The sequence below is a fragment of the Nomascus leucogenys genome, chromosome 19, assembly GCF_006542625.1.
Source record: "Nomascus leucogenys isolate Asia chromosome 19, Asia_NLE_v1, whole genome shotgun sequence".
NCBI classification, from domain to species: Eukaryota; Metazoa; Chordata; class Mammalia; order Primates; family Hylobatidae; genus Nomascus; species Nomascus leucogenys.
This window is the reverse complement of record NC_044399.1, coordinates 62352132-62377680: the sequence shown is the minus strand read 5'-3', so window position 1 is coordinate 62377680 and position 25549 is coordinate 62352132. Positions and strand designations below refer to the sequence as shown.

The following is a 25549-nucleotide window of genomic DNA, read 5'->3' as shown; positions in this document are numbered from 1 at the left end:
AGGATCTCACAATGAAATATGACTTCATACCCACTAGGATAGTTATAATAAAAAATACAGAAAATAACAAGTTGGCTGGAATGTGGAGGAATTAGAACCCTCATACATTGCTGGTGGGAGTGTAAAATGATGCAGATCCTTTGGAAAATGGTTAAGCATGAATGACCCTGTATGATCCATAGGATCCAGTAGTTCTACTCCCAAGCATCAGCCCAGGAGAAAAGAAAACATATGCCCAAACAAAAATTTGTGCATGGATATTTATAACAACATTATTCATAGCAGCCAAAAAGTAGAAACAACCCAAATGTCTATCAACTGATGAATGGAAAAGAAAAATGTAGGATAGCCGTACAATAGGTTATTCTGCCAAAAAAAGGAATGATGTGCTGATCTGTTGCTATAACATGGATGAATATTGGAAACATTATGCTACATGAAAGAAGCCATCACAAAGGACCACATACGTAATTCCATGTATATGAAATTTCCAGAATAGGGAAATCTATAGAGACTATAAGTAGATTTGTGGTTAATTATTATGAAAGGAGGCTTGGGGGATTGGAAATTGTGGGTGACAGCTAATGGGCACATGATTTCATTGGAAGGTAATGGAAATGTTTTAAATTTGGTTCCGGTGCTGATTATACAACTCTGTGAATATACTAAAAACCATCAGACTGCACACTTTAAACAAGTGAATATATGGTCTATGAATTCTATCTCAACAAAGCTGTTTCTTAAAAACATGAACCACTGCATTAGAGGTTTCTAGTTTCTAGGTCAGTAGCAGTGGGGGGCTTTATCTCTAAAAACTGACAGGGGTTTTTTTTTTTTTTTTTGAGGAGTCTGTGCCAGGGGTGGTGGCATTTACTGCAAGTCCTTCATATCTTCACTGAAGCTGGATAAGGCCACGGCAATTTTTTTTTTTTTTTTTTTTTTTTTTTTTTTTTTTTGCTTTATCTCAAAAAACTGAATGTGCAATTAGAGTAATCGTTCATGAATTGAGGGAGATGCTTCGGTCATTGCCAATTAATTCAAGTAGTGAATGTATTCTGTGGCTTATTCAAGGTAGTGATATTGGCGTATGTTTTATTTTTTACCAAAATAGGTCTTAATTTTTAGAGTATTAAGCAATTACTTAAGTAACCTTAAAAGGCCTACATTTGAAAAACATGGATGCAACGAAATATTTTCTTATGAATTCTTTGAATTCTGTTGACTATTACATTCAGTCAGTGATAGTTGATAACTTTTTACAGAATGGCTTCTGTTGAGGAGTCAATCGTGGTACTATCTTAGCACTCTCGGACCATGCTGACTCCTTGGACTTCAGAGCCAAATGAACCTGCAAAGTCATCTACCCTGCAGCCTGCCCTGGTCTGGCTCTGGGATGGGGACTGAGACAGCTGCTCAGAACTCAGGCTGAGGCTCTGGGCCTGGCCCCAGCTGGCCAGCTTCCTTCCCACAAGAGGCTTTTCCTTCCTCCGTGTTGCAGAAGCAGAAAGCAAAAATACTCCAGCGTCAGAGGTTTGTTGAGAATGCAACCAATGAGTTCCAGAGATGTCAGACCTGCTGCTGGAGAGACATTTCAGCATTTCAGCCCAGTCCAGCCCAAGGGGGTTCTCCTCTAAGGACAGGATTGAATAGAAACCCTGCAACCAGCACGGAAAGAGGATCTGGGTGGGCTGTGACCCCCAGTAATAAGAACTACACTCCTCACCTAGGTTTCTGCCTCTAAGCAGGTTGTGGGACCAGAAGCTTCTCACAAGCAGCCATGCCAGAAAGGGTAGCTGATGGGTCATCTCGGCTGAACTCAGGAACAAATACTGAGAATGCAGATCTCTAATGAAAGGAAATGCCTCTGCTAACTAAACTCAAGGATAAGTGAGAAGACAAGAATATTTGGTGAATCTATCATTAAAAACATTGTATGTGGAAACGAAATATCTGCACCTATAGGTGGTGTTCGCTTATTAGCTAGACTCAATGCAGGCTTGCAGCTTGACTTTGAAGATCTGATTTCAGTAGCCCGTTCACCTGTTAGACAGGCGGTTTACCCACTTTCCCAAAACTTAAAAAGACTCAATTAACACAGGTAAATAGAACCACATATAAAGCCTCAACTTGTGGGAGCAGGGTCTCAGTTTAACAAGGACATCCAAGTAATGATTTTATGTCCACAATTCAGGCCACAGTGCAGGATCAGCACTCATCCGCATTTGTGGCTGAAACTCAGTGTTTCTGTGATGTAGTGCATATTCCTCAGCTGAGAGTACAGCAGAGCCCACATCTTACACGAGGATTCAGTTCTAAAGTCATGAAAATCACCCATGTTACAGTATTACGAGACCTAATACTTAACGGAGCACTCAGCATCTACTAGGCACATAATTATCTACCCAATAGCCTGGAAAGACGGGTATTATTACCATTAGTTTATAACTTGCCTCTGGTCAGGTTTAGTAAGTAGCAAAGATATTTGAACCAGGGCTGTCTGACGCTGAAGCTTGTGGCTTTTGTTAACATTTTAATTTTGTAAAAAATGTGTATATATTCATGGGGTACAAGTGCAATTTCGCTACATTGATATATTGCACTGTGGTGAAATCAGGACCTTCAGAGCATCTATCACTGGAGCAATGCACATTTAACCACCAATCAAACTCCCAACATCCCACCCTCCTCCGTCCCCTCCTTTGAGTCCCACTGTTCATCATTCCACACTCTCAAGACATATGTTTTCAACCACTGTTCCAGCCAAGACCTGAGAGTGTGGACAAGAAGGGATTCTCACTTGAGGTGATGGGAAGTAAAAGGCTGTGAAGTCTCTATTCCACCTCCCCAAGCCCCACCTCCCAAGAGGTGAACTGTAACAATAGATGCTTCATGAACATTTCAGCCGCTCAAATAGTAGGATGCATTCAAGGTTCTTCAAGCAACTGGACATGATTCCATGTTTTGTTTTCATCCGAAGCCCTGCAAATGAAACTGCATTTTAATCACTTTGGTCACTGCAATCTGAAAATCTCAATGAAGTCAGTGTGACCCTGTAACTCATGGGGCCTGTAATTTCTCCCTAAGTCCGCGATCTGGAAATGTTGGACCCATTTTCCAGGCTCCTAAATGTGCAGTTGACTTCCTTAGGTGTGAGGCAGCAGCCAGAGATCTAGTTAGATGAAGGCTCTTCCTACTCTTCTGCTTTCTGTGTGTATCCACCACCTTCTTGCAAACTTTCTTCCCATGGGCAGGTGAGGGAATACTTTGTCCTTCTATTGCTGTACTGTGGTATTTCAAGGCCACCTCCCTGTATGGGTACAGATGGATGGAAAAGATGGCATTGGGGACAGTCCCAGAGGCCTTTGGCTTTGGGCTTTTTGTATTCTCACGAACCCTTCTGCCCCCAACCATCTGACATTCATCATTATGACATTATTTAAATTCACATATAAAAATTATTGTTGGCCGGGCGCGGTGGCTCACGCCTGTAATCTCAGCACTTTGGGAGGCCGAGGCAGGTGGATCACGAGGTCAGGAGATCAAGACCATCCTGGATAACATGGTGAAACCCCATCTCTACTAAAAATACAAAAAATTAGCCAGGCGTGGTGGCGGGCGCCTGTAGTCCCAGCTACTCAGGAAGCTGAGGCAGGAGAATGGCGTGAACCTCGGAGGGTGGAGCTTGCAGTGAGCCAAGATCGCGCCACTGCACTCCGGCCTGGGAGACAGAGCAAGACTCCGTCTCAAAAAAAAAAAAAAATTTTTGTTGTTATAGGAATTTTTTACAGCAAGAGTCTCATTAAACGCATTTTTTTCCCCACTAAAAGTCCTAAGAATTTCCACTCTGTGCTTTGTGTACACAAAGGATAAAAACACAATTTGGGGTTTTAAATGGTCCTTTCTAAGCAGGACTCCATGCATCTTTTGTTAAAATCTCATCAAAGTACACACAGGTACACATACACACGAGGCATTGAGAAAGATAAAAACTGAACACAAAAATACCAACACTGATGCGCAACCTACTGTGAGGCTGGGAAATCTTGCCTGCTTATCAAGGCGGGGAGAAGGTTGGTGTCAATGTGTGAAGGGAATTTAGCTCTTCCTTTATTCCATTAATTCAGATACCAAACAACCAGACAGTAGGGTGATCACTCGAGACGTATTTGATATTTTTATGTTAAACGATTAAACAATAAAAGAAGAACACTACATAGGTGAGTGATACTTCATATTGGAGTGGTGAAGGCCTTTATTATCTAAGTAACAAAGGCAGAAACCAAAAGGAGATATATTTGATAGATTTGACATCATAGAAATCAGAAACATCTATATCAAAAGCACCACACACATTTATAAAAGCAAAGGCAAATTGATAAAAAAAATTGTGACATATATAATACGAAAGACTGAATTTTAAACATGTTTATAACCCTCACAAATGAAAAAGAAAAAATAAATGACAGAAAAAGCGGACAAGCATGTGAACAGGCAGTTGACACAAGCAAAAAATGCAAATGGTGAACAAATGAATACTCATAATATCGGCTTGCAAATTTAGGCAGGTTTGCTGCTTTTGGTGGGGCGGTGGGGGTGTGGTTCCATCACATTGGTGAAGATGGAAAGGAGCGACAGTGGCCACTTGCTGGGCAAGACAAGAAAACACATGTTCATTTGTTGTTGTAAATGGGGACCACTTTTCTGAAGGGCAATTTGGCTGTACTTGTCAAAACCTTGGAAAAAGGCATACTCTTCGGTGGTGTCTAAATATTGATCAAGGTCATTCATCACAGTATTTTTTAATATCATGGGAAAATGTTTAAGTTTAAAATGTCCCAAAGCAGTATGCATAGTATGACAGCTTTTTGGCTGAGAAAATAACAGTAACGATGTGCACTTTTTAAATATCTTGGTGCTATTCTGAGTTCCTACGTTTTCTAATGTGCATAGAAATTTCAAGGGGGAAATAAATGTTGATTTAATAGTCTCTGACATGTTATGGGCTAGTGGATACATCCCAGCAGCATCAAAAGCAACGTGTGTGGTCCAGTAGAGAGGCCTGACTCGCACAGGTGTTTGTACAAGGACAGGCCCTGGGCTGCAGTACACAAGCAGGACGGGAGGGCGACCTCCCAGGGTGGAAGTCAGCCTCCATGTTTGGACCCAAGCACTGTCATCTGGAGGATACATGTACTGCCAGAGAGAAGCTTCTTTTGGCTGTGTTTTTTCCTCCCTGACTTACTTTGTCTTGGAAGAATAGCTATTATAGATGAAGCCGTGCATTTAAATTTGACCTTGTATATTACCAGAATTTTTTTTTTTTTTTTACTGTTTTAATTAAGGACAGGGATAAAAAGAGAGAAAAATCCTAAAATTTTAACCGTGTCCCCACTTGTTCCATAATATAATTTCCCCATGGACCGACCTATAAAGGCTGCATCTTAATCTGATATCTAGATTGCAGTATCACAGAGCATGTAGATAAATAAGTGGAAGCAAAATGGTTTTCTTGTTTAACTTCACAGTATTATAAGAAACAAAATTTTCTTTCATTGATGTTTTGTTACATTGCTGATTTTGAGTGTTATATTCAATAATGAAAACATTAATGTGTTTTTTTTCCAATTGAGTAGGAAGTTGATACTATTCTGTGTTGTCAAGGAACAATGAAGCTACATTTGGATAAGGCTATTGCCCAACTTGCGGAAGTGCTTTATGTCTCTATACAATTCTAAATCTATCATTGAACTATACTTTCATGCCTCTCATTCAAATTTCTCTTAATTTCTTATAGGGACAAACACACACACACACAGGCATATACACATATTTTTATTCAAAAATTAAGATGATTATTTGATACCCCAGCTACTCTGATGTGATTCTTACACGTTGTATGCCTGTATCAAAATCACATGTACCCCACAAATGTATATACCCACTATGTACCCATAAACATTTTTTAAAATAATACAAATAGACACTTTGGGAAATCAAGGCAGGAAAATCGCTTGAGCCCAGGAGTTCAAGGCCAGCCTGGGCAATATAACGAGACCTCATCTCTAAAGTTAAAAAATAAAAATTAGCCAGGCATGGTGGCAGGTGCCTGTGGTCCTAGCTACTTGGGAGGTTGAGGTGGGAGGATTGCTTAAGCCCAAGAGTTTGAGGCTGCAGTGATGAGCTCTGACTGTGCTACTGCACTCCACCCTGGGCAACAGAGAGAGACTCTGTCTCAAAAAATATATATTTTTAAAAAATAAGTACATGGAGTACTTGCTTTAAATTTTTATTTAAATAAATAATTCTGAGATGCTGTGGGAAGGATTTTTGCCCTCACTTGAGTGTAACTAAGATTTCTTTTAACTCAAAAGACTGGCATTTTTTAACGTAAGAAATTGACTTACACTTGTTCAGCTCTAACATTTGAAAAAGTAATGAGTGGTGGTTTACTTGAATGTTTATTTTCCATACCTCCTTAAAGATCCGGCCTCCTGCGACGGGGCGTAGTAGCTCACGCCTGTAATCCCAGCACTTTGGGAGGCCGAGGCAGGCGGATCACGATGTCAGGAGATTGAGACCATCCTGGCTAACACGATGAAACTCCGTCTCTACTAAAAATACAAAAAAATTAGCCGGGCGTGGTGGCGGGCGCCTGTAGTCCCAGCTACTCGGGAGGCTGAGGCAGGAGAATGGCGGGAACCCGGGAGGCGGAGCTTGCAGTGAGCCGAGATCTCGCCACTGCACTCCGGCCTGGGCAACGGAGCGAGACTCTGTCTCAGCAAAAAAAGAAAACAAAAAAAAGTTCCGACCTCTGCAATGATTACACCCTTGCAATGCTCCCTGCATCCCACAGCATTGTAATTGTTAACCCATCCTATTCCTCACTAGAATATACATTCCTCCAGGGGATGGGCTCTCTTTTCTTGCCAATAGTAGGTACATAATATTTATGGTTGGGGGTGGGATGAGGGATGAGGAGGGGGAAGAATAATAATAAAGAAGGTCTCAGGCAATGATCACAGCTGTCAGCATAGGAAAAGTATTGGCCAAGACTGTTGGCGAACATTAAGTAGAAAGATCAGTGCCATTTGCTTATGGCCACAGAAGGAAGTGGTGTCGAATATGCCACCCAGTAAAAGAGATGATTATGTGTGTTATAAAAGCGTCCGTGCTGCTCACTTAATTTGCCCACCCCGTGCGTCAGGATCTGAACACCACGAAGGTTGGCGAGGTTTGTATGCTGAGATTCTCTCGAGCTGTGACTGGAAGGGTTTTTTAATTTGGAAATTGGTGAGGAGAAGCAAAAGAGTAGTTAAGAATGACTGTACATGGTTTCTGCTCCCTAGGAATTTTAGAAACATGTTTAGTGTGGTTCAAAGCATTGGTTCTAGTTCCTAATTCGGATTTTATTTCGTAGTCTGGAATTTGCTGCCCATCTTTTGTGTTCTTGGCCTAGATTGTTCTACCGTGGAACAGCCTCATCTCATATAAATCCCTGTTACAAATTGCCTGAATACTGGCTGCATTGCAGACCTTTGCAGAAAGTTCTGTGTGTATGTACCTGTTTGGAATCTTTGTTGTTGATCCTTTAAGGAGATTGGCTTTCCTTTAATACACAGTGGGCATAATGCCTACCTCGCTTTCTGGGATGGCTTCTCCAGGATTTGTGGGGGGCCACTGTGCTCTGTCCAGGGCAGGTGACTGGAAGAGAGTTTATCAACTACACGTGTTTCAGAAGGAGCAATGAAACCCTCAGCTTGGATCTCAGCTGAAAATAGAATCTCATTAGGCACTAACAGGGCAGCCAAGGTCTTCCCATCTTGGGCTGTAAGACGTGGTGATGGGATGCTGCCTTAAATGCCTGCCCAAGCCGACTCTGAGGCCAGCTCAGAGGGTGTCCAGGCAGCCCCAGTTCTAAAGTCATAAAAATCACCCGTGTTACAATATTACAAGACCTAACACTGAGCACTTAGCATCTGCTAGGCACATAATTATCTTCCCGACAGCTTGGAAAGATGGTAAACTAATTATTACCATTAGTTTATAACTTGCCTCTGGTCAGGTTTCGCAAGTAGCAAAGACATTTGAACCAGGGCTGTCTGATGCTGAAGCATATGGCTTTTGTTAACATTTTAATTTTGTAAAATGTGTATATATTCATGGGGTACAAGTGCAATTTTGCTTCATTGATTTATTGCACTGTGGTGAAATCAGGACCTTCAGAGCATCTATCACTGGAGCAATGCACATTGTAACCACTAAGCAAACTTCCAACATCCCACCCTCCTCCCTCCCCTCCTTTGAGTCCCACTGTTCATCGTTCCACACTCTCAAAGCATGTGTTTTCAACCACTGTTCCAGCCACGACCTGGGAGTGTGCACAAGAAGGGATTTTCCCTTGAGGTGATGGGAAGTAAAAGACTGTGAAGTCTCTATTCCACCTCCCCAAGCCCCACCTCCCAAGAGGTGAACTGTAACAATAGATGCTTCATGAACATTTCAGCCCCTTCTCTAACAGGGTCTCAGCTTAAGACAGGAAGCTTGTGGGACATCTTGGTCCCAGACCAAAGGAGAAAGGCCTTCTAGTCCTAGAATTTCAACATAATCACCTAAGGCAAGAGCCTCAGCACAGAAGTGGCAAGGGAAGGGAGCTTTTTCATTTTCATCCTTCGCACATGTATACTGTCTTAGAATTCACAAAGTGCAGATCATTTGCATGCTGCTACTCTCATTTACACTTTACAAATAAGAAAAGCAGCTTTGAGAGGTCAAGTGATTTGCTCGAAAGCACCGGCTAAGTTGAAGGGAAACTGCAGCTAGAATTGACTCATTCCATTCAATGCAGCCTTTACTGAGTGAACGGCTTTGCTTTACCAAAACCGTTTTTAGGTGCTGAGAATATAGAAATTCCCAAGCTCATTCAGCTGTCCTACCTTTTCAAATACTAGTTATCTGCCAGTGGCTCCCTACTTTTTATCTCCAGCCTAGACGTCTCTTTCAAATTCCAACAACCTCCTTCATGTCTCCCATGTAGATGTTCAGTGAACACTCAAGTTTAACTATGTCAACTGAACTTCCATCTTCTCCCCTAGCTTCTCCCTCCCCAGCCAACCCCCTCTCTTAGTCGATGGAATTCCATTATTCCAACGACTCAAGCTCTTTTTTTTTTTTTCTCACTGGTGTTCAATTTCGTAGGAGATTTTCTTGGTTCTATTACTTCTTGCTTCCTTCATTTTCATCCTCTTGGTCCAAGCCGCCTTCATCTCTCACCTGAGTAACTGCAGTGGCCCCCTAATGGGTCTTCCTGCCCCCGGCAGTCTGTTCTCAGCCCAGCACCAGAATGATCCTTTTAAATTGTAAGTCAATGGCCTCCAATTTTACTCAAGGGAAAACCTGACTCATTCCCATGTCCATTAGGGCCCTGCATGATCTGATTCCCCCTTTTTTATGTCTTTGCTCAATGTCACTGAGACCTATTCTGGCCATCCTCTTTAAAATCATAACCACAGTCCTGGTCTCTTTTTTCCTGCCTTGTTTTTAGCATTGTTCTTCGAACCACACAAATTGCCGATGCACTGAATGTGCTGTCTCCTCCCAGAAGCATGTCGGCTCCTTAGAGAAGAGATGTTGGTATTGTCCACTGATGCATCCTGGGCTCGCAGAATGGTGTCTGCCACATAGGAGGCACTCAGTAATTATTTGTCCAGTGAAGTCTTCCACGTGGCTCACCTGTCACCCATGCCTGCCCCCAGGGTCTGTCTTTGGTAATAAGCCATGGGTCCCCTGTCTGCCTGGCAGTGCAGGCAAGACCACACATCTCAGAGCTCACCGAGGCCTCTTCCTTCCAGCAGGGTGGTTGCTGGAGTGTGTGAGCCTGGGTGGACCATTAGCTCCCGATCTCTGCTGAAGTCCTCTCTCACTCCTGCCCTGGAGGTTAATTTTGATCCTTGGTTTTTATCTCCCGGCAAACTTCTTAGCCATTGCACGACTACAAACCAAGGTTACCAATGGATGGCAGGAGGCTCTGCTATAAAGGCCTCATGATTTCTTGGGGATTTATATTCAAATAATGGAGGAAAAGGGAGCTGAGATGTAGAAAAGGAAAAGGAAGGAATGGAAGGCACAGATGTGGACAGATTACTTTGAACCCGTGTCCTGTCTGGAAGAGTTTGTGTGTGTTAGGAAGACGGGCCCCAGCTGGGGCTGCAGATCCTGGACCCCTGTTTATCTTCACCTGCTCTATCCACTTCCATCCCACCCTATGAAAGGAGAAGTGTAGACAAGGTGGGAGTTAGGGTCCCAGTGACGTACAAGTATGGGCATGTCCAGAGAGTACTCGTTTTGACTGAGACATTGAACATTGTGTGAAGAGGGAGAGATGGTGAGAGCAACAGTGAGAGAGGTCCCAATATGGAAGGGCACTCATGTGTCCTTGCAGGACATTGTCACCTGAGTGTGAAGCTCCACTTCCTGACTCTGTGTTATAGGGCTGACAGAGCGTCCCAGCATGAGCTGGAGAAGGACCTGAGTGACAAGCAGATGGCTTACCAGATTGACAACAAATGCCACCACCTGCACAACATGTCAGATGGTGTTGGCTACTTCCGCGGAGTGGAGAGGGTCGATGCAACGTAAGTCAGGCACATGCCACTGCCGTGATTTTGATGTCATTTAACTCTTTCTCCTTTCGAAAGCACACAGCTTACAGGTTAGAAGGGAAAGCATGGTAAGATATCTGAAGGTGGGAAACACACCCAGCTTTGGACAAGTCTCCAGTAAGCAAACACGTTCTGTGGTCAGGCCTTGATCATTGCATCCTGAATTCTTTTGTAAAGGAATATTTGTTGTTTATATTTTCTAACTGTGAAAATAATGCTGCCTGATGCAGAAGTCCTAGAAAAACACAGACAAGGCCGGGTGCAGTGGCTCACACCTGTAATCCTTGCACTTTGGGAGGCTGAGGTGGGAGGATCAGTTGAGGTCAGGAGTTCGAGACCAGCCTGACCAACATGGTGAAACCCCGTCTCTACTAAAAATACAAAAATTAGCCAGTCATGGTGGTGGGTGCCTGTAATCCCAGCTACTGAGGAGGCTGAGGCAGGAGAATCGCTTGAACTTGGGAGGAGAGGTTGCAGTGAGCTGAGATCGTGCCACTGCTCTCCAGCCTGGGTGATAGAGTGAGACTCTGTCTCCAAAAAAGAAAAAAAGAAAAACACAGACAAGCCACACGTTGCCATTGTATAGCATGCCCTGGATGCTGTGGGATACAGGCTGAAAACAGCTTGATGCCTTTCCTACCACAGCTTGTTCAGCTTACCCCATCAGTGGTTTCTTTGCCAGGCCCCTGGATGCAATTTTGGGCAGGATCCATGGTCTCTTCCAGCCAGTCCCTTAAAAAAGTTAACTTGATTGAGGTGAAATTCACATACCATACAATGCACGCAGTTGAAATATAGCCTGTCTGATTTTTCAGTAACATTGTTTGTAAAATAAATATTCTACTTTAACATGAATTTGCCTGGTATATGGATTACTTTTTTGAATATACCATAATCAACCTTTTTGTTTTAAACTTTTTAGCATTTAGGTTCTTTCTCATTTTTCAGGGATCAGCATAAATATGGCTGAAAGGAATATCCTCACACGTATATCCTTGGGTACATTGTTTCCTTATAATACATTTCTAGAAGTGGAATTTCTGGGTTTTCCACATTTGAATGAAAGGCTCTTGGTTTGTGTTGCCTCTTTACCCTCCAGGAAGGTTGTACTAATTCAACATTCTCATCTGTAGGATACGAGAGAAACTTTTTCTAAATATGCTCGCCAGCACTGCAAATGATCATTCTCTCTACTTTTGCTAATATTTCCTTAGTAGGCTGTTTTCACTAATGCTTCTTTGATTACCCCTGAGGTTGAGTATTTTGTCATATGCTTATTGATGTGATGTGTGACACATTTATAATGAACCTACACATTCACATCATTCATTAATCCTTTTGCCCCTGAAACTGGCAGAAGAACTAGCTTATGCTTTAGATATATAGAAAGCTGATTAGCAGTAAAATAAGGAATAATTAAGGAAAGTTTAAAATAAGCCTCACTCTGATATTTACATTTATATAATGAAGCTAGGATCAGCGACCTGGGGGTTTCTCTCTCACAGGATAAATAGTTGCCTAGCGATCCTGTCGGCTGATTCATCACTCTCACCGTCGTCTGCCTCTGCTTCTCTTTTTCAGTGTCTCAGTGCCCGAGTCCTGGGCCAAATTTACAGATGACAATATACTCCGCTTCCACAGTGAACGGTCAGCTTCCACTAAGCTAAGAGATGACATTGAAAACCTCTTGGTTGTGACTGCCAATGAGATGTGGAATCAATTCAACAAAGTGAACTTGTCTTTCACTAATCGCATTGCTGAGAGTGCAGATGCTAAGAATAAGATTCAGATGCACTTAGCAAAGGTAAATCAACCGCCAGTGGTACCCCTTAGTTGACCTGGACGGAGCGGTGTGCTCTGGGACCACAAATCTCTCACCACTCCCAGAGAGGCACCATAGGCATGTGACAGCCGGGCCACACAGAGCAAGAAAAATTTAAAACAGCACAAAGCATGCCATTTATTTCAGCCAGGTAGCCAGGTGTCAAAATGAAATTGGAATCCACTGGTATTTGAAACACAAAGAAGGCACTATGTAATGAAAGGTTCTTCGTCTTTAATAGAAACAAAAATATTATTATTAAAGTTTAATGAATCACTGTATATAGCTAGAAAGTGAATTCATTATTAGAACATATGGTAGAAATGTTTTCTGTTAAATTATTTCAGACCCCTTTTCTGGAATACAAAACCAAATACAGGAAACTGTTAGGTAGTTCAAAGTGTCTCTGATATTGAAAAATTTTAAGTGCTGTAAGCCTAAGAGTTTTACAATGACTATAAAATGAAGGAGTCCAGCAGAATTCATATGTTTCAAGATAAACAAGGAGCTCTTCCTTTCCTTAATATCAGTCTGAGAGCTCTTACTGTTTCTGTGGATTATGCTGCATATAGTTTGTTGTGTCTTATTTTTTAAAATTGACAAAAAATAATTGTACATATTCATGGGTGGACAGTGATGTTTTGATACATTTAATGTATGGTGATCAGGTCAGGGTAATGAGTGAGCATATCCATCCTCTCAAACACCGATCATTTCTTTGTGTTGGAAACATTCAATATCCTCCCTCTAGCTATTTGAAACTATATAATGTATTGTTGTTACCTATAGTAAAAAATATGTAACGTTTCATGAATTTGCATGTCGTCCTTGCTCAGGGGCCATGCCAACCTTCTCTGTATCGTTCCAATTTTAGTATATGTGCTGCTGAAGCAAGCAATGCTGTTTCTCATTTTTAAGAAGCTTGCACCGTGAGCCATGTTGCCTATGATGGTTTTACCCAGTTGAGGGTACCACATTTTCTCAGGCTGCAGTGATTTACCTTTCCTTCTCATGGTGCCTGCTCTAGGCAACAAATATTAGTTGAGCCAGACAGTGTGCTCCATGCTGTGAAGGGCAGAGAGAAGCATCAAATGTAGTTTTTGTTCTTAGGAAGTTTACATTACAGAGAAGAAATACTTGCATATGAAAAGCTCATAAACAATACAAACAGAATATTGCAAATCATGATTATCAAATAACAAATACAAAAGTGATTTGGGGGTTTGGAGGGAGAAGTGAACATTCCAGGTGGGGCCACATCTTGAAGAAAGCCTTGGAGACAGCAAATCAGAGGATGAGTTGAGGTCTGTAAAGAGTCTGGTGTGTGGCTGGTGTAGATGGTTTGTGCCCTGGAAGAGGAACGTGGAAAAGTAGGTTGAAGACAGGTTGTAGAAGATGCTGATGAGAAGGTTAATGGGGTCAGACAATTGTAAGAAGACATTCTAAAGGCCTTTTAGAAGGCCAGTGTGACAGAGTTCCTTCTTCAACAAATTTTCATTTACTGATGTGTTAGTTTGCTAGGGCTGCCCTAACTCAAAGTACCACAGACTGTGTGGCTTACACAGTAGAAATTAATTTTCTCACTGGAGAGAGAGGAAATTAATTAACGGAGGCTGGAAGTCTGAGATCAAGGTGCTGGCAGGGTTGGTTTTCTCTGAGGCCTCTCTCCTCAGCTTGTAGATGGCCACCTTCTCCCTGTGTCTTCACATCATCTTCCCTCTGTGTGTGTCTGTGTCCAAATTTCCTCTGCTTATAAAGACACCAAAGTTGTATTGTATTAGGGCCACTCTAAAGACCTCATTTTACTTAATCACCCCCCACAGAGACACTATCTCCAAATATGGTCACCTTCTAAGGCACTGGTGACTCGTACTTCAACATAGGAATTTTGGGGGAAGAGGCACTATTCAGCCCTAACAGGTACACCCAAGGTATTGTTCTAGGCACTCGGGGATGTACATACATCTCATGTCTTAGAGACAAGACATGCACATAGAAAATGGGAAGTTGCATCAGAAAGGTGTAGAAAGAACTTGGAAACACAGATGAAATGTGAACACAGTTTACAAGAAGGGGCAGTTGTTTCCACTGGCAAGAGATCAAGATGGTTTCATGGAGCACATAGTATCTGAAGAAGGCCTTAGTGATAGAAACAGTGAAATGATTTTTAGCTTGGGAGAGAGGTCAAAGCTCAAGTGACAGACTGAAGAGTGCCTGGATGACACAAGTGCTAAATCTATGATTGCATGAGGTCTCTGTAGTGTAGAAAGGATATTGCAGAGACATCACCCAAGGACAAAGCCTGGCACTGGAAGGGAATGAGGAGTAGTTGGAAAGGAGGGAGTTGGAACAGCACTTGGCCAGAGAAAACAAGATGAGGGTCTCAGGGAGAGGGAGGTGTCAGAGAGGCCTCGATGTTGGCTTTGAAACTGAAGTTTCATAATAGCCACTAGGGCCAGGGACAAAATCCAGGGCCACTGGGAAACTGGGTGGGTGGGAAGTGAAGGGAGTGGGCACAGCCATGGTTGAATACATTTGGCAGAGGACTCAGTTGGGACTGGATGGGAGAGTGGTGGTAAAAACATAGGGTTTCAAGAAAAAAGATGATTCTTGGTTGTGTCTCCAGGCCACGGAAGGGAACCCAGGAAGAGGGACAGTAATGGGGAGGATGTGGAGCTATGGGAGTGCAGAGATCAAGATGCGAGGAGAAGGGAGGTTTTTCAGAGCATAGGACAGGGACTCTCTTTACAGAGAAAGAGGAGGGAGAACCAAAGGGGGATCCATGTTTATGCAATTTGGGGTAGTGGCCTCTTTAAGAAAAAATGAATACAAAATCAGGAATACAAAACTGCCAGTACTCCTCTGTTGCAAGTGAGGTACCCTGAAACTTAAGCCAGATTTGCTGCAAGGGAAATCCTCTGTGAGGAAGAAAGCAATGCTCAAGTTGGTAGGAAGAGGAAGTGGGAAGAGACGCACAGATGTATAGATGTGAGGAGGGAGATCAGGGCCACTCAAAGCCTCACTTTTATCAGAACACAGATGTGTGCTGGTCAGTAATTAACAACGGCCATTGGGGGCGGCTTGCAGGGAGCCCCTGATTTGTAGCATTTGCCAATTTCTTTGGTTGAAATACTCCCACTCTGGCTGATTTCCAGCTACCAGAATGAGGTCGCTGAGCCTAGGGTTGGGGAGAGAGGCGCCGCCCGCTCTCCGGAGCAGGTGCATGCCAGCTCCAGTGAGACATGTGGGTTCCCTGGGGCAGGACTAGGAAGGATGGAGGGTCTAGGTGAAGGGACCTCCTCATCAGTGAGGTCGAGGCAGGTGCTGGACATGGAGTGGACAGGCAAGAGGTGGGAGGCGGGTTGTTGAAGGGACTACACCAAAGCCTCAGGCTGTTGCTTCTCTTTGTCACAGACCCTGCAGGAGATTTTCCAGACTGAAATGACCATAGAATCCATCAAAAAGGCCATTAAGGACAAGACTGCCTTCCTGAAGGTGGTTCAGTCCAGACTGGACGAGCGTACGCGGTGGCCGAATATTGAGTTGTGCCGAGACATGGCTCAGCTACGGTAAGGTGGGAGGGGATGGCTTGGGGCTAGCTCGGAGGGCCACCAGACTGACTGTGGCGCCGGGCTCTTTAGAAAGCTGCTTTCTGGCCATACACATGGTGTAGGAGCCTTCTGTGAGAATGGTAGTAATGGGGAGATGTTGAATGCAGAAGAGTTTCAGTGTGGGATGATGAAACAGTCCTGCAGATGGATGGCGGTGACGGTTGCACCAACAGTGTGAATGTACTTAATGCCACTGATCTGTACACTTAAGACTGGTTAAAGTTTTATGTTACGTGTATTTTACCACAAATCCTTAAAAAAGGAAAGGACATCAACGCTACACACAAAAAAAAGTGCTATTAAGCCTTTAACTCACTCAGGGAGGCCAGTGTGGTGTTCGGGTTCCTTCGCACGTCCTTGGAGTCTTCGGAGTTTCCAGAACTCCTGTCTTATAAGCAGCAGTTTGTGACTTTCTGTGTATTTCTCAGCATGGGGAATGCAACAGAAAAGGGACTTTCAGTACCAATTCCACTGACTCCTATCTACTCATTTGCTGTCTTTGTGACTGAGGATCTCATTTAAGTTTATTTCAATGTGTTTCATTCTCAGTAGAAATCAAAGCCAGCTGGTCTTCATCGAGCACAGCTCCTATATATACACAGCAGGAGGAATCTGACCCCACAGTTTATCTACTAAACACTACATGGATTTTATTATTATTTTCACTTTGAAGATTCATTTTGGGATGGACTTGTAAGGAACTGGCCAAGATTCCCTCCCTACCCCCGCCACAATCTGGCTTCATTTCCAATTTCCCAATACCTGTGAGTCTGCCTTTTCTTTCTGGGTTTCATCATTGCTATTCTTAGGTCCTAAAATGCTCCATGCAGAAGTAAATCAACTTGATAGCAACTGCAGGAGCCAAGTGGCAGTGCATGAACTCCAGAAGCCTTTCTGGTGCAGTGGGGAGATGCCACTCGCTCTGCTTCCACGATAAAATTCTCTTATCTTGAAGGAGTAATCCTAAGGATAAAACAAAGAAATAAGTGGTGGTTTGAGACAGTGGATTTCCTGAAGTGGAAGGAAGGGGGATCTTGTGAGGCCAACACTGATGATGATAATAATAGTAAAGATAATGATGAGGATAATCAATGCAATGATAATAATAGCTGCTACCATCTCTTAACCTGACTCAATGCTGGGCACTGCCCTAAGCACTTTATACTATCTCATTCATTACCTTCATATTACAAGTGAGGAAACCGAGGCAGGAGTGGGTGAGTGGCTTGGCACAGGCCACATTTAGTGGTGAGAGAGCTGCAGTTTGAGTCTTTGCCTGTCTCACCCCAGAGTTCTATTCCACCAAGCCATTTGCTTCTCTTTCTCCTGTCTTTTACGTCATGTAATGCATTTACCATCCCCCTGTCAGGTACCTGATCTCATTTGAGAAGAGTTGGCAAAGTAAATGCTGCATTCTCCTCTCTCTCACACAGAGGATGAAACTGAAGGTCACAGAGGAGATCATTATGATGAAACACCTTACGTGTATAGCACGCATGTTGTCTGTGTTGAGTGCCATGAAGCGTGCTTTAGGTTGTACGCACAGGATCTTCATTTCCAGGATGAGTTGTATTTCTCCTGGTGGAGCTGTTTTCTAGGCCATAGCCACAGAAGAGATCACTCAGGCTGCATGTTTTTCAAAGTGGGTTCCATAGAACCCCTCTTCATGCACAGCTCATTATTTAGGATAAGCAGCTCTCCACTCCAGAGACTAGATGGGCCCCTAGACAGCCAGCTGGAGGCACCTCTCTGCTTTAGAAGAACCCAGCAGTGAGCACACACCCACTTGGCCTATTAGAGTTAGATCACCAGTTTTGACTTTATGTAAATGTTATTAGGAGAAGCTGAGCTGATGTTTCATTCTCCAAAAATCTCTGCAGAGTCATCAAAAGTGGAGATGGGAACAAATAAATTGTTTATACTGCTGTTAGACAAACACAGGGTTGCTTTTAAAATGGGTTTTGGGTAGTGGTCTAATAGGACTTTGGAATTATCAAACAATGAGGCATTCACAGCTTCTCCTGAGGAGCTGAAAGATTTTCACTCTTTTTTTTTTTTCCTTTTCCTGCTAAACAGAATTTGCTTCTTTCACTTCCTGCCGGCTTCATGGTATGTCTATTTCCTCTGCTCCTTTATTGACTTTTGAACAAAACCTACTTTTGTTTCTTTCAAGTTTTCTGGTTAAAATATCCTTGCCAAAAATCTTTAGGATTATTATTGGGGGAGGGGATTACTTTCCTTTTTAAATGGATGGTTCTGAGAGCAGCCCTTCAGCGGTCTAGATTTAGAAAAAATAAAGATCATAAACTAAGGGGAGTGGGGACTGAGAAAAATTGCTGTTTTCATTGGAAGACTCACTTTTATTTAAAAATGTTCTAAACAAGTTATTTCAAAAGTGATTCTAAACATTCTTGGCATTTTTGGTGGCAGGCCAGACAGACCAGGCTCTGCTCTGCTTAAATAATCTTTATGTATACACATATGCACATATATATATATATATATATATATATATATATATATATATAAACTGTGGTAGCTTTATTTGTATTTGAATGCAAGACATTTTGTGGTTCTGTAATTCCAAAAAAAAGAAGAAAGAAAGAGAAAGAGTGACTTCAGCAGAACAGCTCTCTGCAATCAGCCAAGAACAAGGAAACTGGGAGTGAAATAGGGCCTTGAAGATGATGAACAACATATTTCTAATTAACGCTGAGGGAAGTGGAAGCATGTTATTCCTTAGCTGTGTCCATGCAGCAGTGTGAAAACAAGTATTCTAACTGCCTACGTTCTATATCTCTTGATTTTTTTTTCTTTTTTAGCATTGATGTTTTGACATGTATATTTTCAAACATTCCCTCCCAGATAAAATTTCCACTAGACTCGTATTTGCCTGAAAGGAGTAAAGACACATATGTCATCCTGCTCTGTTTCCTACGTTGGGGTTCAGGGTTCCTGTTGAAGCCAGGGAGGGTGGGAGACAAGAGGCAGGCCCCGTGTGATTGTAAACAATCCACCATCAAAAATCCCAATACCAGCCATCTGCGGCAGCCTCGGCGAAGATCTGTTTCTTTGCTAGTGATATTTTATACCCTGGGATCTTTCAAAAGGCTTTCTTTTTAAATTCAGTTTGACCTAAACAATAACAAGAAATTTGCTTTCTGATGAGTTCTCAGATTTTGTGTTTACCGTCCCCAGACAAAACCAAACTTTGGCACTTAAACTTTAATTCTTCCCCTCCCCATTGGAAAGCAGGAGACAGTAGAGCTTGTAAGATGAAAGGTGTTTCACAGCGTGGATATGTTCCCATGGCCTGTTGCTTCAGTCAGCTCGCATGGGGGCCTTTACCAGCGCCTTGCTTTTCTTAGGCCACCTAGAAGTGGCTTGGAAGCGAATGCTCCAGGCTCCGTCCTACCTTTCCTTCCTTTTTATTGCCTTGGGTCTGGGTCTTGTTCTTAGTAGATCCCATGGATTCAGACCTTTGGGCAATTCCCTGCCTCCCAAGACGTCCTCCGTTTCACCTAGGACATGAAAGTTGGTCTTCACCCAATAACTAATTTTTGCACACCTGTATTTTTGCAGGAGCGGCTGTAGATGCAGCCCCGGGCAAGGACAGCAGATGTTGCAAGCAGACAATCACAAGACCCTGAGTGCCGTAAAAGGCTTGGTCCTCTTGGAAGTCACAGCACTGGGCAGCGGATGGTCTCCGGGTTAAGGGAGGGACTTCCGGAAGAAGTGTTAATTCACCTAGGATTTGAGGATGGGATAAATTAGCGGGATGAAGAAGGGGTTAGGAGCATTCTGAGCTTAGGGGACAGCAAGAGTGAAGCCCTTGAGGTCCGAGAAATTGCAAACATATTCCAGGATGTGTCTGCGGATGATGAGATGGGTCTTCCTGGGTCTCTGCTTCTACTCTTCTGTCTCAAGGAGCTGAGAGGGGAATGGGGCCAGGAAATGGGACCCAGTTTCTTATTATGGCCACTGAACCTCTGTATTTCCTTCTTAGCTTCCTGGATAAGCAGGTACAGCTTACAAACATATGTGGGCCCCGTGTCGATGGAAAGGGCAGCTTATGAACCCCTGGGCTCTATTTCCTAGTCTGTAAAACAAGGAAGTTGGGCTTGGTGACCTCTCTAAATTCGTTTTCCAGTTGTGAATTTCTGTGAAACTATAGAATTGCCTTGGCATAATGATTTTAAAATGGTCTGGATATTTTTCTATAATTATGAAATCCTTTTCTACCTCCTGGGACATCTACATTCCCATTGGTTCATTGTCACCATTCTCTTTATATTTCTTTATATTTTATTAATTTCATGCACCTCTCATTTGCTGACAAATATATCCTAAAGTAAAGAAAATGTGAGCTTTGCATCACTGGTTACAATGTGATGTACTTGGAGTTGCGTAAGCTACAGGCTGACCTAACCATGCTGATTCCTTTATGCTGCAGCCTTGTTAACGAGGTACACGAGGTTGACGACACCATCCAGACCCTGCAGCAGCGCCTGAGGGATGCAGAGGACACCCTGCAGGGGCTGGTCCACACCAAAGCCATCCTCGAATGTGATCTGGCTGTCAAAGCCAATTCCCTGTACATCGACCAGGAAAAATGCATGAGCATGCGCAAGAGCTACCCAACACCCTCCGGCTGGTCGGCTTCTGCTGGGGACCCCACCGGGTGTGGTTTTGATACCCCTAAGTTAAGGCTGAGCCAGAGCACTGTCTCAGCATTTGAACCAAGTGCTAATATAGTCACTTATTAAAGGATTATGCTGATGGAAATGTACCAACCTCCTGTCTCGGAAAGCCTTTTGTTTGCATCCAAACCTTAATTTTCTATTTACTAGGCGTCTGGGTTATGGGAAGGATATGAAGAAATATAATCAGTCTAGTAGAGAAGGTAAAAAGGATAACTGGTGTGATTCTTGTCATTCTATGTGTAATCCGAATGGGCTGGAAAGGAGGACTGTATTCTCTCTGAGGCAGTCAGGAATCACGAAGTAGGTGGTTTCTGAGTTTTGCTTTAAAGGATCCACAGTGAGAAGGGGAAAGGCCATTGGGTATGAGGTAGTTGGGGTAATTTGATCAGAAACAAAGGTAGAGAAATACAGAGTGCATTTGGAACAATAGTAGGCAGGGCCAGCTTGGCTGTGATTCGTAATGCATAATTCATAATGTGTTCTGCACGTCTCTTTTTATTACACTCTCATCTCTCCAATTCAAACTTTCATTACTTGAGCACTGCTTTCATAAAGCCATTTCCATGCTCAGAGATACTCCTCAGTTCCCCCAGCCCCTGAACCTGGAGTTGAACACCCGCTGCCCCACTTCTCCAGGCACCTCACCCACTGTATTTCTTCATCTGTGACACTTTTGTCCTATGTACTGACCATATATTCTTTATATGTTACTTACCTTTACATTTTGTTTATGGTTTTTTAAAGTACAGAACTAAAAATGTGTCAATGTTTTCTGTATGATTTATGCCTTTGGAATTATGCTTAGAAAGCACTTCTGTATCCCAAGATAATTTATAATTTATTCTAATTATTTTGTATGTTTAAAAGTGGCATTTAATCACCTGGAATGTATGTTTAGATGGTGTAGAAAGCATGCTAGTTTTGAATCCTTTTGGTCTGGGAGCTCTGAAATGGGAAGATGAACCAGGAGGGGAGCAAGGTTTTCATTCTTTTCTCTCTTATTTCTCACGCTTGTGCGTCTCTCTCTCTTATTAGCATCTCTCTCTGTATCCTTGTGTTCTCCTTGCTCTGCCTTAACCACTGTCCATTAACCCCAACTCCATTTCCTTCTCTCTCTCTCTGTTTCTTAAAAGTGTTTTAAGACCTTGGTTAGTCAATTTCACAAATCATCTCAGAATGCCAGAAGAGTGGACGTTCAGATGAGAAGCTTGTATTGGGGTCGTGTTGTGGTCTCAGTGTATCATTTTAGAAATCAAATTGTAGGTTTAGTTTTTCTGTTTTTGCCTCTAATGGAAACAAAGGTATATAAATTCCACTAAAATTTTTAGCAATGAGAGTAACCAAATGTTGATAGTTATGACTTTTAGACAATAGTGGGAATAAACATAAATTCAGCATATCTCTTATTTGTTATGTGTTTGGGGTAAAACCTTTCTGACTTCTTTCATGAACTGTATTTTTTTTAGGAATATATGCTTATATAGTCCTTTTACTGAGGCATATATATTCCTGGCATTACAAGACTGTGATGGGAAGGAAATGTAATTCAGACATAGAAAGTTTTTTTGTTATTTTGGTAAACCGTGGGCAAGGCTAAATTCCACAAATAAACATTTGGTTTCTCATCTAAAATGTTGCAGCTACTCCAGGAGGGTAAATATTCTAATGCTGAAGTCCAAGAGCTCCAAGGCTCAGAAGCGTGGTCCTGTTTAAGAATCTTAGCACTACAAATACTGGCACATGATCTGGCTTTATGTATTTAAGCCCAAACTATCTTTAATATCATGTGGCTTTAAGAAGGGCTGCTGGAATGTCAAAGGCTTCCACTTACCCAAGCATCATTCAGATTTAGAAATGTGTGTAATTGCCCCTAAATAACTGAGTCACCTATAATTTTAGTAATTTCCATTTATGTCTCCGGAGAGTGTTGTCATAAACACCTCACCTGGCACTTTTGAGTCCTGAGTTCATGCTGTAAATAGCTGAAGTGTGGGGTCTGATTTTAGGTTATAATTTTTGTTTTGCACCAAAAACAGGGGCGGATTCCTTCCCTTTGTATGCAGGGCTAACCCAAAGCACAAAGGAGGAGGTGAAGCTGCTGCTCATCATTGTGCCTGAGTCTTCCCTTGCAGCCTCCCCTCTTCTAGCCCCGGCCCTGAAACTGTTCCCAGCAGGGCTGGATTCACCATTGGCGCCAACTGCCAAGACCAGCCTTCTATGCAGAGTGCTCTGATATTATCTGAGCTCTATATTAATATATATGGTCTGATAAGTATTCATGCATTCATGGGGAAAATAAACAATACTCAATCTCTTCCCCAGGAATGGTGAATCGATTCACCTTGGGGGCCAGTCCTAGACCACTGGGAATGTTTATCTGGAAGGTTGAGTTGAGAAGGATCCTGAGAGGTCAATAGATAGTGCCATATGAAGCGGGTGCTATGGCTCATGCTGAAGTCCAAGAGCTCCAAGGCTCAGAAGTGTGGTCCTGTGTAAGAATCTTAGGACTTCTGCATTTTGGGAGGCTGAGGCAGGAGGATTGCTTGAGGCCAAGAGTTCAGGACCAGCCTGGGCAACATGGGGAGACCCCATTTCTCTACAAAATAAAAAAAAATTAACCAGGCATGGTGGCACACACCTGTGGTCCCAGCTACTTGAGGGGCTGAGGTGAGAGAATCACTTGTGCCCAGAAGGTCAAGGCTGTAGTGAGCTGTGATCATGCCACTGCACTCCAGCCTGGGCTACAGAATGAGACAGTTCCATCTGCAGGGAATCCCGAATGGGGAAGTGGCTGCATACATTCCCTCACCCCTCTCTCTAAACAGCTCTGAATTCTTTCTCAGCTCAGATAGATCCTTGGCTTTCAACATCAGAAGGATCTGTCTTGTGACCTCTGGCTCATTCCCATAGGACCTACCCATTTGCTAATTTTGCTAGGAGCTAGAAGGAGACCCTTTCTGCAGCCCACGCTTTCCGTTTAGCAAGGAAAGACCCCTAAATACATCACCATGACTCCTGAACAACTCAGTTGGCGTCATGGTAGAGTGAGGGGAGAGCTTATTGGGAACAGGGAGATTTTCATAGCTATTCTAAATAATATCCCCTTGTGTATGCATAGGGCTGTGGGAACCATAAAAATAACTTTTATTTTGCAATTACTTTTTTCCCTCCCTGTAAAGTAAAGGTTAATTTTTAAGGTGATGTGAAATCTTCAGACTAAGTTTCAACATTCCCGTCTTTGGCATTTTAGCCCTGCAGTCACTCAGACATAAGAACGCCTTCCCTACTTCCATAAAAATGATGCCCTGCTCGCCCAAGAACCTGCTCTTTAGCAAAACTGCATATTTTCTGATAATGAAAATCCATATCTGTATTGAGGGCCACCCATTTATTTGCAACAAGCTGGTTGTCTTCATCTCTCAACCCCGGTGCTCTTCATGGGTGTAGCAAAGACAGGGGCTCCTGAAGAGAGAGGAGGACAGGCAACCTGAGAGGAAAATAATAAGCCAGGTCCACAGACAACACCCATGAGCACCACTTGTAGCACAATCTGAAAGATTAACATATTGGTGCTTTGCAGCAGTGCGGGAAGGGGCGACCAAATTTCCCAGTTCCCTCAGGTAGATATCATTGATATTGGTGGGAAATACCTGTGGGAAAATAACCATGCCTCCAAATACTCACGTCCTTGTGACGTCTTCCCTCCTTGAATACAGGCGGACTCTGTGATCACTTGGACAAATAGAGTGCAATGGAAGTAACACTGTGTCAATTCTAGGTCTAGGCTTTAAGAAGGCCTGGAAGCTTCTGCTTTTGGAAGCTGGCTGCCATATAAGAAATCTGACTAGCCTGAGTGCACCATGCTTTGAGGAAGCTTAAGCAGCCCATGGAGAGGCTCCCCAGCCAACAGCCCTAGATGAGCTCTCAGACTAGGCAGGCACCAACTGGTAGCCATGTGAGTGAGGCCATTTGGGATCTTCTCACTCTCCTAGTGCCCCAGCTGATCCCATGCGAGAGAGAAGGGCTGCTCAGTCAACCCACAGAATCTCAAGAAATAATAGATTGTTGTCTTAAACTACTAAGTTCTTAGGTAATTTGTTACGTGACAATAGACAACTAAAGTTTTCACTGGATTCTCAGAAATCAAATTCCTGGAGAGGAAGGACATCTAACATTTGTGGAGTGCTTACTATGATCCCATCATATAACATGACAATCTCCTGAGTCCTCTTGGCTGATACTAGGATGTGAGCTCTTAACTACCATCCTACACTGTTCATTGGTCTCTGAGAGGAGAGTAATCCCAGACAGTGGTTTCCTTCTCAGCAACAACAAAAAATGTGTAAAATGATTGTATTATTGGAATTAGAACTGAGGACAGAGGCATTTAAGAAATTTTTACTTTTGGAAAATGTGTATAAAATTAAAACATGAGTGGGATCCAGCTTCTGTGTCATTGATCCTATCCTGAGATTGATACATGTAATGATAATGATAGCCAGCTTTTCCTGAGCAGAAGAACTGTACGTGTATTATTTCAACATCATGGCTAACGTACATACATTTAATTATTTATATTCTAAAATGGGAAAATTGAGACTTAGGGAAGGAAAATAACCCAAAGCCAAACAGGGGCACATTTCAGAATCAGGAGTTAAACTCAGATGAGCTTGCTTCCAAAGTTCTTTGCTATCATGCTACAGTGCCTTCTTCTAAGCTGTTTAGAATGAATTAGACATCCTCAAAAGTTGCGTT

The 25549-nt window shown here is 42.8% G+C and overlaps 1 protein-coding gene and 1 non-coding gene across 2 annotated transcripts in view; one reads left to right on the top strand and one right to left on the bottom strand.

Annotated features, from left to right (window-relative positions):
- Positions 1-24241, top strand: part of TEKT3 (tektin 3) — a 30948-nt gene extending 6707 nt beyond the window's left edge. Inside the window, 8 exon segments of the mRNA XM_030799795.1 lie at positions 5634-5710; positions 10488-10631; positions 12240-12462; positions 15895-16049; positions 20545-20729; positions 20732-20777; positions 20942-20994; positions 24045-24241. Of these exon segments, the coding sequence (XP_030655655.1) occupies positions 5634-5710; positions 10488-10631; positions 12240-12462; positions 15895-16049; positions 20545-20729; positions 20732-20777; positions 20942-20994; positions 24045-24241 (1080 nt within the window).
- On the bottom strand, positions 13272-13374 carry LOC115831680. Its single transcript, XR_004027187.1, has one exon. It is a non-coding gene; the product is annotated as a U6 spliceosomal RNA (small nuclear RNA).
- Positions 24242-25549: the final 1308 nt, after the last annotated feature.